Source organism: Salmo salar, chromosome 10, assembly GCF_965601325.2.
Source record: "Salmo salar chromosome 10, fSalSal1, whole genome shotgun sequence".
Taxonomy (NCBI): Eukaryota; Metazoa; Chordata; class Actinopteri; order Salmoniformes; family Salmonidae; genus Salmo; species Salmo salar.
The window spans coordinates 4,178,434-4,198,173 of NC_138300.1; the positions used below are offsets into that span (position 1 = coordinate 4,178,434).

Below are 19,740 nucleotides of genomic sequence, written 5' to 3' on the forward strand. Positions count from 1 at the left end.
TTATTGTGGGTGGGTTGTGGAAGGCTACCTGAAACATTTGACCCAAGTTAAACAATTTAAAGGCAATGTTACCAAATACTAATTGAGTGTATGTAAACTTCTGACCTACTGGGAATGTAATAAAAATAAATAAAAGCTGAAATAAATAATTCTCTCTACTATTATTCTGACATTTCACATTTTTTAAATAAAGTGGTGATTCTAACTGACCTAAAACAGGGAATTTTTACTAGGATTAAATGTCAGGAATTGTGAAAAACTGAGTTTAAATGTATTTGGCTAAGGTGTATGTAAACTTCCGACTTCAACGGGGGGGGGGGGGGGGGGGGGGGGGTGTGTGTGTGTGTGTGTGTGTGTGTGTGTGTGTGTGTGTGTGTGTGTGTGTGTGTGTGTGAGTGTATATTATTGTTTTTGGGGGCTTGCCTGTTTTGCATGTTATTTTGGCGTTAATACGTGTCACATTTGGTACCTTGGGTCGAGTGTTGGCACCAACTCACGAAACCCCCGTTTCTCCACCGTGTAAAATGGGGTCTGCGATGTAAGTTGTAACGGCAACTGTTATCTCCTTCCATCTTCGTGATTCTTTGCCGTATGGTGTGCCGCGAGCAAAAGCCTCTTGCAACGTCTGAGTCGGGGGTTTGTTTTGAGCACTCGACTGTACTTTTTGGGTCTCATCTGTAGACTCTCCCCGTACTGTTTCACATGATTCTTGCGTAGGTGATAAGAGGTTAGTGGTGTTTGAGCCTGTTGTCGGGACCGGCCTGCTGCCTATTTTGCAGAGGACGGTTTTCTGGTTCTTGTCAAACTTTTCATACCCAAACCACGTCCATGCGACCGAAGTAGCTCCTCTTTTAGGTATGAGCTCCGTGTCTCCTTGCTCTGTGTCACATTCACTCTCCTCCATGTTTGTTTGTTTGTTGCAAATTTCCTTCCACACAATATTGCCGTAAAGAGTGTGATTTGCGACACAACTAAATAAATGATAGACGTTTTTCTATCGTCACACGATATATATCGTCATATCACCCAGCCCTACCTTATAGGATACATGCTACTGCAAAGATACCTCCTTCCATCTTATACGATACATGCTACTAAATGTAGGATACATGCTACTAAATGTAGGATACATGCTACCTTTTAGGATACATGCTACCTTTTAGGATACATGCTACCTTTTAGGATACCTGTTACTACAGAGATACCTTCTACCTTGTAGGATACATCCTACCTCATAGTATACCTGCTTCCTTATAGGAGTACTGCAACCTTATAGAATACATGCTACTGCAAAGATACCTCCTTCTATCTTATACGATACATGCTACCTTTTAGGATACCTGTTACTACAGAGATGCCTTCTACCTTGTAGGATACATCCTACCCCTTAGTATACCTGCTTCCTTGTAGGATTACTGCTACCTTATAGAATACATGCTACTAAAGATCTACTTGCGACCTTATAGGATACCTGCTACTAAAAAGATACCTGCTACCTTATTGGATACCTGCTACCTTATAGGATACCTGCTACTAAAAACATACCTGCTACCTTACATTTTGTCACATACACATATTTAGCAGATGTTATCGCATGTGTAGCAAAACGCTTGTGTTCCTAGCTCCAACAGTGCAGTAGTATCTAAAAAGTCACAATACACACACACATCTCAAAGTAAAATAATGAAGAAATATATAAATATCAGGATGAGCAATGTCAGTGGCATTGACTATAAGACGGTATATACACATGACATTTGTAAAGCAGTATGTAAACATCTTTAAAGTGCCCAGTGATTCCATGTCTATATACATAGGGCAGCAGCCTAAGGTGCAGGGTTGAGTAACTGGGTGGTAGCCGGCTAGTGACAGTGACTAAGTTCAGGGCAGAGTACTGGGTGGAGGCCGGCTAGTGATGACTATTTAACAGTCTGATGGCCTGGAGATAGAAGCTGTTTTTCAGTCTCTCGGTCCCAGCTTTGATGCACCTGTACTGACCTCGCCTTCTGGATGATAGCGGGGTGAACAGGCAGTGGCTCGGGTGGTGATGATGCACCTGTACTGACCTCGCCTTCTGGATGATAGCGGGGTGAACAGGCAGTGGCTCGGGTGGTGATGATGCACCTGTACTGACCTCGCCTTCTGGATGATAGCGGGGTGAACAGGCAGTGGCTCGGGTGGTGATGATGCACCTGTACTGACCTCGCCTTCTGGATGATAGCGGGGTGAACAGGCAGTGGCTCGGGTGGTGATGATGCACCTGTACTGACCTCGCCTTCTGGATGATAGCGGGGTGAACAGGCAGTGGCTCGGGTGGTGATGATGCACCTGTACTGACCTCGCCTTCTGGATGATAGCGGGGTGAACAGGCAGTGGCTCGGGTGGTGATGATGCACCTGTACTGACCTCGCCTTCTGGATGATAGCGGGGTGAACAGGCAGTGGCTCGGGTGGTGATGATGCACCTGTACTGACCTCGCCTTCTGGATGATAGCGGGGTGAACAGGCAGTGGCTCGGGTGGTGATGATGCACCTGTACTGACCTCGCCTTCTGGATGATAGCGGGGTGAACAGGCAGTGGCTCGGGTGGTGATGATGCACCTGTACTGACCTCGCCTTCTGGATGATAGCGGGGTGAACAGGCAGTGGCTCGGGTGGTGATGATGCACCTGTACTGACCTCGCCTTCTGGATGATAGCGGGGTGAACAGGCAGTGGCTCGGGTGGTGATGATGCACCTGTACTGACCTCGCCTTCAGGATGGTAGTGGGGTGAACAGGCAGTGGCTCGGGTGGTTGTTGTCCTTGATGATCTATTTGGCCTTCCTGTGACATCGGGTGGTGTAGGTGTCCTGGAGGGCAGGCAGTGTGCCCCCAGTGATGCGTTGGGCAGCCCGCACCACCGTTTGGAGAGCCCTGCGGTTGTGTGCGGTGCAGTTGCCGTACCAGGTGGTGATACAGCCCGTCAGGATGCTCTCGATGGTGCATCTGCAAAAGTTAATGAGGGTCTTAGGGGCCATGCTGAATTTCTTCAGCTTCCTTCACCATGCTGTCTGTTTGGTTGTGTACGATGATGAACTGGAAGCTTTTCACCTCCACTGTGGTCCCATGGATGGTGTGTGCTCCCTCGGCTGTCTCCTGAAATCCACAATCGGCTCTTTCATTTTGTTGAGGGAGAGGTTATTTTCCTGGCAACACTCCGCCAGGGCCTTCACCACCACCTACTTGCTACCTTACTGGATACCTGCTGCTACAGACAACTTCTACCTTACTGGATACCTGCTGCTACAGACAACTTCTACCTTACTGGATACCTGCTGCGACAGAGGATACCTGCTGCGACAGAGGATACCTGCTGCGACAGAGGATACGTCCTTGATATTTTATAGCCTTCTACCTTATACAATCAGTCTTTTTCTGTTCCAGATCAGTACTACAGGGCCATAGTTGCATACTGGGTGGACCACCTGCCTGTCATTCCCATTGCCTCATAGAATAACCACATTACCCTGGATCCATCATGGGCAGGACTTCAGTCAAAGGTAAGGAAACATGAGCATGTACACTGCAGCCTATTTATTTAGTATGCCATTGTATTTCTCATTTCAATATTCTATCGGCGGGTACACAAATGGATGGAATTCTGGTGTACCTCATTTTCCAGCAGTCTTACTGGTCCGACATGAGTAGTGTTTATAACGCAAGATGGAGTAGAGCCTTCTTTCGTCAGACATTTATTTTGGGAGATTGCAAAATATAACCTTTTTATTCAAGACAGGAGTGACATTGTTTTAAGTGATAATAAAACATGTTTATTTAGTAGTAATTACTAGTAATTACCACTTGGAGGGCCGTTCAAGTGGAGTTTCCAAGTCATATGTGGTAAATACCATCTTTCCACCTGGTTATAAACACGGGCGTGGTCAGTGTTGATGTGTTTGTGTTTTCAGATCAGAAGGAGAAAGCAGGAAGTCTCCTTCCTCCACGTCCCACTCCTGCTAAAGGTAACTTTAGACTCCTAGGAGAGATGACCCCTAGCTTTTACTATTTTAAAAGTTTGAACGTGTTGTTCCTAGGATAACATTTGATCTAACTGCAAAGTAACTTCGATTTATTAAATATAATTTTCAGTGTCTATTTTTTACACCTGTTACATCAATATATACATGTAGGTCTGTCGGGACTACTAACCCTTTCTTGTTTCTGTCTCAGAGTCGTTCAGTTGGGAGGAGTACCTGAAGGAAACATCATCTACGCCGGCTCCACCTAGCTTCTTCAGACAGGTATGTGTCCATCTACCCCGGCTCCACCTAGCTTCTTCAGACAGGTATGTGTCCATCTACCCCGGCTCCACCTAGCTTCGTCAGACAGGTATGTGTCCATTTACCCCGGCTCCACCTAGCTTCTTCAGACAGGTATGTGTCCATCTACCCCGGCTCCACCTAGCTTCTTCAGACAGGTATGTGTCCATCTACCCCGGCTCCACCTAGCTTCTTCAGACAGGTATGTGTCCATCTACACCGGCTCCACCTAGCTTCTTCAGACAGGTAAGTGTCCATCTACCCCGGCTCCACCTAGCTTCTTCAGACAGGTAAGTGTCCATCTACCCCGGCTCCACCTAGCTTCTTCAGACAGGTAAGTGTCCATCTACCCAGGCTCCACCTAGCTTCTTCAGACAGTGTGAGTTCAGTGACAGCAGAGAAGGCTAAGTGACAGTACAGTGTCTCTCTGCAGTGAGTTTTCTGTCTCTCTCCAGTCCAGAGTCCCTCCCTCCAATGACTTCAAGGTGGGGATGAAGCTGGAAGTCCATGATCCTCGGAACTCCACCTCGGTGTGCATCGCCACTGTGATGGGCATGACGGGTGTGCGTCTGCGCCTTCGTCTGGATGGCAGTGACAACACCAATGACTTCTGGAGGCTGGTTGACTCCTCAGACATCCAGCCTATAGGAACCTGTGAAAAGAATGGGGACATGCTGCAGCCGCCGCTGGGTACGTTAACCATAACCCTAACCATAAGTCTACCCTAACCCACTGGGTACGTTAACCATAACCCTAACCCTAACCATAACTCTACCTTAACCCACTGGGTACGTTAACCATAACCCTAACCATAACCATAACTCTACCCTAACCCACAGGGTACGTTAACCATAACCCTAACCATAACCATAACTCTACCCTAACCCACAGGGTACGTTAACCATAACCCTAACCGTAACTCTACCCTAACCCACTGGGTACGTTAACCATAACCCTAACCAAAACTCTACCCTAACCCACTGGGTACGTTAACCATAACACTAACCTTCCAGCAATGTGGAAAATGGGGGAATTACGGCCCTAACCCACTGGGTATGTTAACCTCTAAAAATCTAAGCCGTTGGGGGATAGGGTACTAAGCTAACATATGGAATTGTTTTAAGATCGTCATACAATGGATTATTTAGCTATTGGATTTTGAATTTTAGGAGGCTTTTAGGTATAACAATTTTATTTTGAATTATTTGATAAAATGTTGAGTTAACCGAGTCACTGGTGCTTCCTGCTTTAGTTTTGGTTGTAAGCAGTAATCAGGAGGATAGAATTATGGTCAGATTTTCCAAATGGAGGGCGAGGGAGAGCTTTGTACGCGTCTGTGTGTGGAGTAAAGCTGGTCTAGAGTTATTTCCCCCCCCCCCCTCTGGTTGCACAGTTAACATGCTGGTAGAAAAGTCGTTTTGGACTTTTGGCAAACTCCAAGCGTGCGGTCATGTGCCTTTTACTCAGGAGAGGCTTCCGTCTGGCCACTACCATAAAGGCCTGATTGGTACAGTGCTGCGTAGATGGGAGAACCTTCTAGAAGGACAACCATCTCCACAGAGGAACTCTGGAGCTGTGTCAGAGTGACCATCGGTTCTTGGTCACCACGGCCCTTCTCCCCTGATTGCTCAGTAGGGCTGGGCGGCCAGCTCTAGGAAGAATCTTGGTGGTTCCAATCTTCTTCCAGTTAAGAATGATGGAGGCCGTTCTTGGGAATCTTCAATGCTGAAATCATTTGTTGGTAACCTTCCCCAGGTCGGTGCCTCAACACAATCTTGTCTCTGACAATTCCTTTGACCTCATGGCTTGGTTATTGCTCTGACATGGACTGTCAACTGTGGGACCTTATATAGACAGGTGTGTGCATTTCCAAATCATGTCCAATCAATTTTAGAATAAGGCTATAACGTAACAAAATGAAGAAAAAGTGAAGGGGTCTGAATACTTTTCGATTTCACGTGTAGTCGAGGATATTTTTGTGAAAAGTCAAAGTGTGAAGACCCTCTTAGCTTGTTAATGTAGCCTAAATCAAGTGTAGGCTATTTGCTATTGACTCCCGCAAATGAAACTCCAAAAGCCTGTGGAGTTTGTGAAATATGAACCTGAGACACATGCATTAGAAAATATAGATTGCTATTATTTGCTATACATATCATGATGAAGATGGTCCCAATTTAACACCCTATGCCTGCTCCCTATTAGAAGTTACATTAAGGCACAGGCGTAGCTCAAAGAAGGGCTTATGACCAACTGGTGCAACCGGTCCCTGGTGATTTGAAAAACACTGCTTGTGCCTGTCAATGCAATACAATTCTACTCCGATGCGCTCTGCAGAAATTGGGAGAACAGATCACAAAACATAGCATCTGGCGCAGAGTATGTGAGCAGGGCTGGAGTGGGACTGGAGCGTGCCCAATTCTACTGCCGCGCTCAGCGAGTTTCCCAAAGGCTGGAGTGTCTGCCTTCTCACCCGCTCCAATTTCGCTCCAGTACCGTTCACTTCACCAGCTCAGGGCATGCCCGGCCGAGCATGCGTTAATAGTCTACTTGTGTGCTGCTATAGCCCCTTGCTTTAGCTAATGTCATGGAGTGTGGGGGGCTAATTTCTGCATTACCAAATGAGGAGATAGACAAACTTCGCACACCAGTCAGAGTTATACTTGAATTACATCTTTAATAATAAGAGCTTTGCAAAAGCACTTTGACTTGTGCTTTTGTGTCAACACAAAAGTACAAAGATCTTTTATAGCCAAGATACACCCCTCTCAACCTACATGATGAACCACAGATCTTAGAAACAGTTCACAAAGGGACTTTATATTTGAGAAAGGAGTATCCCATAGCCAGATAACATGTGCTTTAAATTATCGTTCAGTTTGGTCCCTATGACAAGGTTCTAATCTCGTTCCTGGTACTTCATAGCACAAAAACACCATCTCATCCAATGGCATAAATCAATTGACAACTCTTGATACTATCTCAAGTAAACCCCCCTCTTGATCCCACTCCTGGACAAGCTCACTGAGGCAGTGACTTGCTCACAGACATTGTGGAGACAAATAATTGGTTCCCCATTAATCACGCCATCCCATGCTCTACAACAAAGCTTTCTTATTGTCCGACAAGCTTTCTCTACTCTTAACCTTGTTCTGAACACCTCCAAAACAAAGGTCATGTGGTTTGGTAAGAAGAATGCCCCTCTCCCCACAGGTGTTATTGCTACCTCTGAGGGGTTAGAGCTTGAGGTAGTCACCTCATACAGGTACTTGGGAGTATGGCTAGACGGTGCACTGTCGTTCTCTGGGCACATATCAAAGCTGCAGGCTAAAGATAAATCTAGACTTGGTTTCCTCTACCATAATCGCTCCTCTTTCACCCCAGCTGCCAAACTAACCCTGATTCAGATGACGATCCTACCCATGCTAGATTACGGAGACATAATTTATAGATCGGCAGGTAAGGATGCTCTTTACCAATTGGCCATGAGATTTGCCACCAATGCTCCTTATAGGACACATCACTGTACTCTACACTCCTCTGTAAACTGGTCATCTCTGTATACCCGTCACAAGAACCACTGGTTGATGTTTATTTATAAAACCCTCTTAGTCCTCACTCCCCCCATCTGAGATATCTACTGCAGCCCTCATCCTCCACATCCAACACCCGTTCTGCCAGTCACATTCTGTTAAAGGTCCCCAAAGCACACACATCCCTGGGTCGCTCCTCTTTTCAGTTCGCTGCAGCTAGCGACTGGAACGAGCTGCAACAAACACTCAAACTGGACAGTTTTATCTCCATCTCTTCATTCAACGACTCAATCATGGACACTTACTGACAGTTGTGGCTGCTTTGTGTGATGTATTGTTGTCTCTACCTTCTTACCCTTTGTGCTGTTGTCTGTGCCCAATAATGTTTGTACCATGTTTTGTGCTGCTACCGGGTCTGTTGTGTTGCTACCATGCTGTGTTGTCATGTGTTGCTGCCTTGTTATGTTGTTGTCTTAGGTCTCTCTTCATGTAGTGTTGTCTCTCTTGTTGTGATGTGTGTTTTGTCCTATATTTATTTTTTGAATCCCAGGCCCCCGTCCCCGCAGGAGGCCTTTTGCCTTTTGGTAGGCCGTCATTGTAAATAAGAATTTGTTCTTAACTGACTTGCCTGGTTAAATAAAACAAATATAGGCTATATGCATGGTCCAATAAGTTAAAATAATTTAAACATCACTTTTAATAATATTTTATTGGGCTCATTTCTGGAGATTGTTTTAACAGCATTTTATTTTCATTCATTCAGTCCTACATAAAAATGATTGCAGTTCAGTACATGTACAAAATGATCCTCTTTCCCTAAAAGTACGATGGTCATTACTTTTTTTACATGAAAGGGGAGGTTAACTTGGCCTCAGACAATCGATTTGAGATCCACTTAAGGTCTCAGCCATGGGATTTTTGTTGTTGTTTCTTCAAGTCTTTTCCAGTTGATACACTAGCCAGAAACTTTGTCCTTAGAAGGGCTATGATACCTCTTGCTGGCTGGGTGGGGAGAAGCCTTTTTAAACGTTCTGTATGTATTCTGCAGGCTTCAGAATGAATGCGTCTTCCTGGCCAATGTTTCTGCTGAGAACCCTGAATGGAGCAGAGATGGCCCCGGCTACTGCTTTTAAAAAGGTACGCAACCCTTAATCTATACACTGAGTATACAAAACATGACATGCTCTTTCCATCACCAGGAGAATCCAGGTGAAAGCTATGATCCCTTATTGATGTCACTTGTTAAAAAAAACCTCGGGACCAACACTTCACGTTGCGTTTTATATTTTTGTTCAGTGGAGATTAAATAGGTACCAAACCTTTTTATAGATTAAAAAGCTATACAGACCTTAAAAAAATAAATTATATATATATATATATATATATATATATATATATATATATATATATATATATATATATATATATATATATATATATATATATATATATATATATATATATATATATATATAGATATATAGATAGATAGATAGATTAAAAAGTTACCCAAACCTTCATATATACAGTACAAGTCAAAAGCTTGGACACGCCTACTCATTCCAGAGGTTTTCTTTATTTTTACTTTTTTCTACGTTGTAGAATAATAGTGAAGACATCAAGCCTATGGAATCATGTAGGGGGGTGCTGAGGAGTATTTCTGTGTGAAATAAAGCCTTTTTGTGGGGAAAAATGTATCCTGATTGGCTGAGGTCTCTCTCCTCAGTGGGTATGTCTATGCCCTCCCATGCTCACCCATGGCTGCATCCCTGCCCAGTCACGTGAAATCCATAGATTCAGACCTAATTTATTTATTTATTTATATTGACTGATTTCTTTATGTGGCCTGATTTTCAGGAAACTAGGCGTTTGTCACAGGAGAGCCATTTGAGCGTAAAAAATATATTTCTTATCAAAATGCGTTTTTTGGCCATAAATGTCTTCTCAAACGTGAACTTTCATGTGCCTTAATAACAAACATGTATACCATCTTTAAATACGAATAACATTGTTAAATTACGAGCCTTGTTGTTTAAGCCACAGAAAAAGCTGGGAACCTTCCCACTAGCCATGATTGGTTGAGATGATGAGTGGGCTGGACATGCCGAGAGAGAAGTTCGGATTGGTCTGCCATGATCAAGGTGTCTGTCTATTTGAGCTCGTCAGTCTTGTGTTGCTAATCCTGTCGAAAGCGGCTTTATAAAAAATGTATTGTGTAGTGGAGCTGCATACGTGTTGCTCTCCATTTTCTGGAGGATCAAGTTTTGAAATCAGTGGAATTAATCTGATAGCTAAAGAGATGGAGAAAACACCTGTCTCCGGATTACATCTTCAAACTAAGGGCAACCATGGTATGGCATTCCTGACAGCATTCTTACATAGGTATTCATCTTGTCCAGATGGGATAGGGCAGGGTGATGGCGATTGCGTCGTCTGTGGACGTATTGGGGCGTTAATCAAATTGGAGTGGGTCTAGGGTATCAGGTAGTGTGGCGGTGATATGATCCTTGACTAGTCTGGGGCGGCAGGTAGCCTAGTGGTTAGTGTTGGGCCAGTAACCGAAAGGTTGCTAGATCAAATCCCTGAGCTGACAAGGTAAAAATCTGTCATTCTGGCCCTGAACAAGGCAGTTAACCCACTGTTCCTAGGCCGTCATTGTAATTAAGAATGTGTTCTTAATTGACTTGCCTCTTTGAAGGTTAAATAAAATAAAAATTGTCTCTCAAAACACTTCATGATGATAGAAGTGAGTGCTACAGAGTGATGGTCATTTAGTTCAGTTACCTTAGCTTTCTTGGAAACAGGAACAATGGTGTCCATCTTGAAGCATGTGGGGACAGCAGACTGCGATAGGGATTGATTGAATATATCCGTAAACACACCAGCCAGCTGGTCTGCGCATGCTCTGAGGACGTGGCTAGGGATGCTGTCAAATGAGATTTTGTTTTACTACAATGTAAAAACAATTTAAACTGAGCCATGTTGGTTTAAAAAGCTGACTCTTCCAAATGAAGAGTCAGAAGCCTTGTGAGGGTTAAGCCTTGTGAGGGTTAACACGTTTAAATGTTTTACTCACATTGGCCATGTTGTTTAGTTTGTCTGGGAGCAAAACGATGTCTGCGACGGGGCTGGTTTTCTTTTTGTAAATCTTATTGACTGTAGACCCTGCCACATACTCGTTTTTGAGCTGTTGAATTGTGACTCTACTTTGTCTCTATACTGATGCTTTGCTTGTTTGATTGCCTTGCGGAGGGAATAACTACACTGTTTGTATTCGGTCATATTTCCAGTCGCCTTGCCATGATTGAAAGTGGTGGTTTGCGCTTTCAGTTTTGCGCGAATGATGCCATCGTTCCACGGTTTCTGGTTAGGGATGGTTTTAATAGTCACAGTGGGTACAATATCTCTAATGCACTTGCGAATAAACTCGCTTACCGAATCAGCGTATACATCAATGATATTGTCTGAGGCTACCTGGAACATATCCCAGTTCACATGATCGACGCAATCTTGAAGCATGGAATCTGATTGGTCAGACCAGCATTGGATAGACCTGAGCACGGGTGTTTCCTGTTTTAGTTTCGGCCTATAGGATGGGAGCAACAAAATGGAGTCATGGTCAGACTGACTATAATCGAAGAGAATTCTCTTGGGAGATAATGCGGTCAGCATTTGATTGTAAGGAATTCTAGGTCAGGTGAACAAAAGGACTTGAGTTCCTGTATGTTGTTATGATTACACCATGAGTCATTAACCTGTTAGGGCTAGGGGGCAGCATTTGCACGTCTGGATAAAAAAAATGTACCCGATTTAATCTGGTTACTAATCCTACCCAGTAACTAGAATATGCATATACTTATTATATATGGATAGAAAACACTCTAAAGTTTCTAAAACTGTTTGAATGGTGTCTGTGAGTATAACAGTACTCATTTGGCAGGCAAAACCCTGAGACATTTTCTGACAGGAAGTGGATACCTGATGTGTTGTATTGACTTTAAACCTATCCCATTGAAAAACACAGGGGCTGAGGAATATTTTGGCACTTCCTATTGCTTCCACTAGATGTCACCAGCCTTTACAAAGTGTTTTGAGTCTTCTGGAGGGAGATCTGACCGAACAAGAGCCATGGAACGATGATGTCCCATTAGACACCTGGCGCGCGAGTTCATGTTGGGTACCCTCGTTCCAATACGTTATAAAAGAGTATGCATTCGTCCACCTTGAATATTATTCATGTTCTGGTTAAAAAAGGCCCTAATGATTTATGCTATACAACGTTTGACATGTTTGAACGAACGGAAATATATTTTTTCCCCTCGTTCATGACGAGAAGTCCGGCTGGCTTAGATCATGTGCTAACAAGACGGAGATTTGTGGACATAAATGATGAGCTTTTTTGAACAAAACTACATTCGTTATGGACCTGTGATACCTGGAAGTGACATCTGATGAAGAGAATCAAAGGTAATGGATTATTTACATAGTATTTTCGATTTTAGATCTCCCCAACATGACGTCTAGTCTGTATCGCAACGCGTATTTTTCTGGGCGCAGTGCTCAGATTATTGCAAAGTGTGATTTCCCAGTAAGGTTATTTTTAAATCTGGCAAGTTGATTGCGTTCAAGAGATGTAAATCTATAATTCTTTAAATGACAATATAATATTTTACCAATGTTTTCTAATTTTAATTATTTAATTTGTGACGCTGACTTGACTGCCGGTTATTGGAGGGAAACGATTTCCTCAACATCAATGCCATAGTAAAACGCTGTTTTTGGATATAAATATGAACTTGATAGAACTAAAAATGCATGCATTGTCTAACATAATGTCCTAGGAGTGTCATCTGATGGAGATTGTAAAAGGTTAGTGCATCATTTTAGCTGGTTTTATGGTTTTGGTGACCCTGTCTTTGACTTGACAAAACATTACACACAACTCTTGTAAATGTACTGTCCTAACATACTCTAAATTTATGCTTTCGCCGTAAAACCTTTTTGAAATCGTAAAACGTGGTTAGATTAAGGAGATGTTTATCTTTCAAATGGTGTAAAATAGTTGTATTTTTGAAAAATTTGAATTTTGACATTTATTTGGATTCAAATTTGCCGCTCTTGAAATGCACCTGCTGTTGATGGAGTGCACCACGGGTGGCACGCTAGCGTCCCACCTAGCCCATAGAGGTTAATCATAAGGCATACACCCCCGCCCTTCTTACCAGAGAGATGTTTGTGTCTGTCGGCGCGATGCGTGAAGAAACCGGGTGGTTGTACTGACTCTGACAACATATCCCGAGTGAGCCATGTTTCTGTGAAACAGAGAATGTTACAATCTCTGATGTCTCTCTGGAAGGCAACTCGTGCCATAATTTCGTCCACCTTGTTGTCTAGAGATTGGACATTGGCGAGTAGTATAATCGGAAGTGGTGGGTGGTGTGCTCGCCTTCTAAGTCTGACCAGTAGGCCGCTCTGTCTGCCTCTCCTGCGGCGACCGCGTTGTTTTGGGTCGGGCCTCTGGGATTAGATCCCATGTACAGGGTGGAAGTCCGAACAAAGTATCCGCTTTGAGAGTGTGTCTCTGTGTCATTGTGTGTGTCTGTCATTGTGTGTCTCTGTCATTGTCTGTGTCTCTGTCGTCGTGTCTCTGGGTGTGTCGTCGTGTCTCTGGGTGTCTCTGGGTGTGTCGTCGTGTCTCTGGGTGTGTCGTCGTGTCTCTGGGTGTGTCGTCGTGTCTCTGGGTGTGTCGTCGTGGCAGTGTGTGTGTGTGTGTGTGTGTCGTCGTGGCATTGTGTGTGTGTGTGTGCGTCTCTGTCTGTGTGTGTGTGCGTTGTGTCTGTGCCGTTGTGTCTGTGTGTGTTGTCTGTCTGTGTGTGTCTGTGTGTGTCGTTGTGTGTGTGCGTCATTGTGTCTCTGTTAGAGGTCGACCGATTAATCGGAATGGCCGATTAATTAGGGCCGATTTCAAGTTTCCATAACAATCAGAAATCAGTATTTTTGGACACCGATTTGGCCGATTTTTATTTTATTTATTTTTTATTTATTTTGACCTTTTATTTAACTAGGCAAGTCGGTTAAGAACATATTCTTATTTTCAATGACAGCCTAGGAACGGTGGGTTAACTGCCTTGTTCAGGGGCAGAACGACAGATTTTTACCTTGTCAGCTTGGGGATTAAATCTTGCAACCTTACGGTTAACTAGTCCAACGCTCTAACCACCTGCTTTACATTGCACTCCACGAGGAGTCTGCCTGTTACGCGAATGCAGTAAGAAGCCAAGGTAAGTTCCTAGCTAGCATTAAACTTATCTTATAAAAAACAATCAATAAATCATAATCACTAGTTAACTACACATGGTTGATGATATTACTAGTTTATCTAGCCTGTCCTGCGTTGCATATAATCGATGCGGTGCATATAATCGATGCGGTGCGCATTCGCGAAAAAGGACTGTCGTTGCTCCAACGTGTATCTAACCATAAACATCAATGCCTTTCTTAAAATCAATACACAAGTATATATTTTTAAACCTGCATATTTAGTTAATATTGCCTGCTAACATGAATTTCTTTTAACTAGGGAAAATGTGTCACTTCTCTTGCAACAGAGTCAGGGTATATGCAGCAGTTTGGGCCGCCTGGCTCGTTGCGAACTGTGAAGACTATTTCTTCCTAACAAAGACAGCCAACTTTGCCAAACGAGGGATGATTTAACAAAAGCGCATTTGCGAAAGAACCACAATCGTTGCACGACTGTACCTAACCATAAACATCAATGCCTTTCTTAAAATCAATACACAGAAGTGTATATATTTTTAAACCTGCATATTTAGCTAAAAGAAATCCAGGTTAGCAGGCTATATTAACCAGGTGAAATTGTGTCACTTCTCTTGCGTTCATTGCACGCAGTCAGGGTATATGCAACAGTTTGGGCCGCCTGGCTCGTTGCGAACTAATTTGCCAGAATTTTACGTAATTATGACATAACATTGAAGGTTGTGCAATGTAACAGGAATATTTAGACTTAGGGATGCCACCCGTTAGATAAAATACGGAACAGTTCCGTATTTCACTGAAAGAATAAACTTTTTTTTGTTTTCGAGATGATAGTTTCCGGATTCGACCATATTAATGACCTAAGGCTCGTATTTCTGTGTGTTTATTATATTATAATTAAGTCTATGATTTGATATTTGATGGAGCAGTCTGACTGAACGTTGGTAGGCACCAGCAGGCTCGTAAGCATTCATTCAAACAGGACTTTCAGCAGCTCTTCGCAATGCTTTAACCTGTCTGGGCTAGGTAGGACGTTAGCGTCCCACTCTATTCAACAGCCAGTGGAAGAGCGTGGCGCAAAATACAAAAACCTCAAAAATGCAATAATTTCAATATTTCAAACATACGACTATTTTACACCAATTGAAAGATAAGACTCTCGTTAATCTAACCACATTGTCCGATTTTCAAAAAGGCTTTACAGCGAAAGCAAAACACTAGATTATGTTAGGAGAGTACATAGACACAAATAACCACACAGACATTTTTCAAGCAAGCATATATGTCACAAAAACCCAAAACACAGCTAAATGCAGCACTAACCTTTGATGATCTTCATCAGATGACACTCCTAGGACATTATGTTATACAATACATGTATGTTTTGTTCAATCAAGTTCATATTTATATCCAAAAACAGCTTTTTACATTGGCGTGTGATGTTCAGAACATGCATTACAGTGAATTTACAAAATTACTTATGATAAACGTTGACAAAATACATAACAATTATTTTAAGAATTATAGATACAGAACTCCTTTATGCAATCGCTATGTCAGATTTTAAAATAGCTTTTCGGCGAAAGCACATTTTGCAATATTCTGAGTACATGGCTCAGCCATCACGGCTAGCTAATTTGACACCCGCCATGTTCGGGGCACACTAAACTCAGAATTAGTATTAGAAAAATGTTATTACCTTTGCTGTTCTTCGTCAGAATGCACTCCCAGGACTGCTACTTCCACAAGAAATTTTGTTTTTGTTCCAAATAATGACAAACTGAGCTACCATACTCTGCCCAGAGACAGGAGATGCCTCAATCTGGTTTCTGAAGGCTTTAGAGAGCCAATGGAAGCCTTAAAGTGTTATGTAACCCCACAGATCCTGTAGTTTTGATAGAGAAGCAAAAGGAGAACTACAAATTCTCACACAGGCCACTTCCTGCTTGGAATTTTCTCAGGTTTTTGCCTGCCATATGAGTGCTGTTATACTCATAGACACCATTCAAACAGTTTTAGAAACTTCAGTGTTTTCTATCAAAATCTACTAATAATATGCATATTCTCGTTTCTGGGCAAGAGTAGTAACCAGTTTAAATCGGTTACGTTTTTTTATCCGGCCGTGAAAATACTGCCCCCTAGCCCAGACAGGTTAAGCATTGCGCTGTTTATGACTTCAAGCCCATCAACTCGTGTCGTTGTGTGTGTCGTTGTGTGTGTGTCTCTGTCTCTGTCATTTTGTTGTGTGTGTGTGTGTGTGTGTGTGTGTGTGTGTGTGTGTGTGTGTGTGTGTGTGTCACTGTGTCTGTGTGTGTGTCACTGTGTCATTGTGTCACTGTGTGTCATTGTGTCTGTGTGTGTCATTGTGTCTGTGTGTCAGTGTGTCATTGTGTCTGTGTGTCATTGTGTCTGTGTGTGTCGTTGTGTCTGTGTGTGTCGTTGTGTCTGTGTGTGTCGTTGTGTCTGTGTGTGTCGTTGTGTCTGTGTGTGTCATTGTGTCTGTGTGTGTCGTTGTGTGTGTCATTGTGTCTGTGTGTGTCATTGTGTCTGTGTGTGTCATTGTGTCTGTGTGTGTGTCGTTGTGTCTGTGTGTGTGTCGTTGTGTCATTGTGTGTGTCGTTGTGTCATTGTGTGTGTCGTTGTGTCATTGTGTGTGTCGTTGTGTCATTGTGTGTGTCGTTGTGTCTGTGTGTGTCTGTGTGTGTCGTTGTGTCTGTGTGTGTCGTTGTGTCTGTGTGTGTCTGTGTGTGTCGTTGTGTCGTTGTGTGTGTCATTGTGTGTGTGTCGGTGTGTTTCGTTGTGTGTGTCATTGTGTTTTTCTCTCTCTCTCTCTCTCTCTCTGTGTGTGTGTGTGTGTGTGTAGGAGCCTCCACCGCTGTCCCAGAATAACTTTAAGCCAGGGATGAAGCTGGAAGCAGTAGATAAGAAGAACCCCTACCTCATCTGCCCTGCTACCATCGGAGAGGTGAAGGGGGGGGAAGTGTTTGTGATGTTTGACGGGTGGAGGGGGGCGTTTGACTACTGGTGTCAACACCACTCCAGAGATCTCTTCCCTGTTGGATGGTGCTCCGTTACCAAACACAGCCTGCAGAAGCCTGGCAACAGTGGTGAGTGGAGTCCTGTCTTCATCCTGGTCATTGGTTGGTTGATGGATTTATTGATTGATTTTGGTGGAACAAAAAACTTAAACAGTTTAAAACAATGTAAAAGTACAAAGACTTTCCAGAGGATGACGCATGAAAGAGTTATTAAATCAACATATTTCCAAAGTGTAGTAGGTAATCCACTTGTCCTCTTCTAGGGGGTGTTACAGGTCTGCTTCATAGTCTACACTTCATTGTTATGACATTAATTACAGATCTCGTCCACACTAGTCTGTAATCCTCATCGATTGTTTAGCCCAGTAATTCTTCATCCTGGTCCTGGGGACCCAAAGCACTACACACCTGGGATATATTCATTAGTACAGACCATAGCAAAATGTTTTGCAAGCAAAGAAGCGTTTCTGTTGGACAAATTCAGGTAGGTCCCTCCCCATCACGTGCCGTTTGTTTTTGTTTGGTTCCTAGTGAATATGCCCCTGATTCCACTAATCAAAGTTTTGATGAGTTGATTAGGTAAATTAGGTGTGGAGTGCTCCCCTTTGGATTCCTTGGACCAGGATGAAGAATCACGGGTCAATTTAATTCTGTTGTATTAGCTAGTGTTCAAACCATTAGTCTAGTAGCAGCAGTTCTCTATGGGTCTCCAGTCTTAGTGTTCAAACCATTAGTCTGGTAGCAGCAGTTCTCTATGGGTCTCTAGTCTTAGTGTTCAAACCATTAGTCTGGTAGCAGCAGTTCTCTATGGGTCTCCAGTCTTAGTGTTCAAACCATTAGTCTGGTAGCAGCAGTTCTCTATGGGTCTCCAGTCTTAATGTTCAGACCATTAGTCTGGTAGCAGCAGTCTTAGTGTTCAAACCTGGGAACCAAGGAGATACTTTAGTGTTCTTGGGCACAGGGACTAAGGTGGTCTGCTTGAAACATATTGGTATTACAGACTCGGTCAGGGAGAGGTTGAAAATGTCAGTGAAGACACTTGCCAGTTGGTCAGCGCATGCTCGAAGTACATGTCCTGGTAATCCGCCTGGCCCTGCTGCCTTGTGAATGTTGACCTGTTTAAAGGTCTTAGTCACATCGGCTACGGCGAGCGTGATCACACAGTCAACTGGAACAGTTGGTGCTCTCATGCATGTTTCAGTGTTACTTGCCTCGAAGCAAGCATAGAACTTATTTAGCTTGTCTGGTAGGCTCGTGTCACTGGGTGTGTCTCAGCTGTGCTACCCTTTGTAGTCTGTAATAGTTTGCAAGCCCTGCCACATCCGACGAGCGTCAGAGTCGGTGAAGTACGATTCTATCTAAGTCCTGTATTGATTCTTTCCCTGTTTGATGGTTCGTCGGAGGGCATAGCGGGATTTCTTATAAGCTTCCGGGTTAGAGTTCTGCTCCTTGAAAGCGGCAGTTCTACCCTTAAGCTCAGTGCGAATGTTGCCTGTACTCTATGGCTTCTGGTTGGGGTATGTACGTACAGTTACTGTGGGGACGACGTCCTCGATGCACTTATTGATGAAGCCAGTGACTGATGTGGTGTACTTCTCAATGCCATCGGAAGAATCCCGGAACATATTCCAGTTTGTGCTATCAAAACAGTCCTGTAGTTTAGCATCTGCTTCATCTGACCACTTTTTCATAGACTGAGTCACTGGTGCTTCCTGCTTTTGCTTGTAAGCAGGAATCAGGAGGATATAGTTATTATCATATTTGACAAATGGAGGACGAGGGAGAGCTTTGTATGCGTCTGTGTGTGGAGTAGAGGTGGTCTAGAATTTTGGTTGCACGTTTAACATGTTGATAGAAATTTGGTAAAACTGATTTTGAGTTTCCCTGCATTAAAGTCACCGGCCACTAGGAATGCCGCCTCTGGATGAGCGTTTTCCTGTTTGCTTATGGCGGAATACAGCTCATTTAGTGCGGTTTTACTTCCAACCTCGCTTTGTGGTGGTATGTAGACAGCTACGAAAATACAGATAAACTCTCTGGATAATAGTGTGGTCTACAGCTTATCATAAGACCCTCAGGCGAGCAAAACTTTGAGACTTCCTTAGATATCGTGCTCCAGCTGTTGTTTACATAAATGCATAGCTGCTGTTCTGTCTTGCCGCTGCAGTGTATAACTCGCCAGCTCTATGTTCTTAATGTCGTCGTTCATCCACAACTCGTTGAAGCAGAAAATATTTATTTTTAATGTCCCGTTGGTAGGATATACATGCTTTCAGTTCATCCCATTTATTTTCTAGCGATTGAACGTTAGCTGCAGAACGGAGGGCACGGGCAGATTAGCCACTCGTTGCCTGGTCCTCACAAAGCATCCTGATCTTTTGCCTCAATCTCGGGGATCAGGGCCTGGTCAGGTGTCAACAGTATATCCCTCGCAAATAATTATTTGTCCAGTTTGAGGTGAGCAATCCCAGTTCTGATGTTTAGAAGCTCTTTTCGGTCATAGGAGATGGTAGCATCAACGTTATGTACAAAACAAGTTGCGAAAAAAACTTCTGGATGGTAGCGGTGTGAAAAGGCAGTGGCTCGGGTGGTTGTCCT

At 43.5% G+C, this 19,740-nt stretch overlaps 1 protein-coding gene across 4 annotated transcripts in view; it reads left to right on the top strand.

The window, feature by feature from the left end:
* The window catches only part of LOC106560708 (sex comb on midleg-like protein 2), a 45,121-nt gene that overhangs the window by 8,927 nt on the left and 16,454 nt on the right, over positions 1-19,740 (top strand). For 2 of the 4 annotated variants that reach the window (XM_014123867.3, XM_045687246.2), the window contains exons 2-7: positions 3,424-3,539; positions 3,948-4,001; positions 4,210-4,280; positions 4,754-4,988; positions 8,877-8,965; positions 16,968-17,211. In XM_014123867.3, the coding sequence (XP_013979342.3) occupies positions 3,518-3,539; positions 3,948-4,001; positions 4,210-4,280; positions 4,754-4,988; positions 8,877-8,965; positions 16,968-17,211 (715 nt within the window). In that variant the 5' untranslated portion in view covers positions 3,424-3,517. Of the gene's footprint in view, positions 1-3,423; positions 3,540-3,947; positions 4,002-4,209; positions 4,281-4,584; positions 4,633-4,753; positions 4,989-8,876; positions 8,966-16,967; positions 17,212-19,740 lie in introns of those variants that run through there. The other 2 variants (XM_045687247.2, XM_082956679.1) reach the window with 2 other exon arrangements.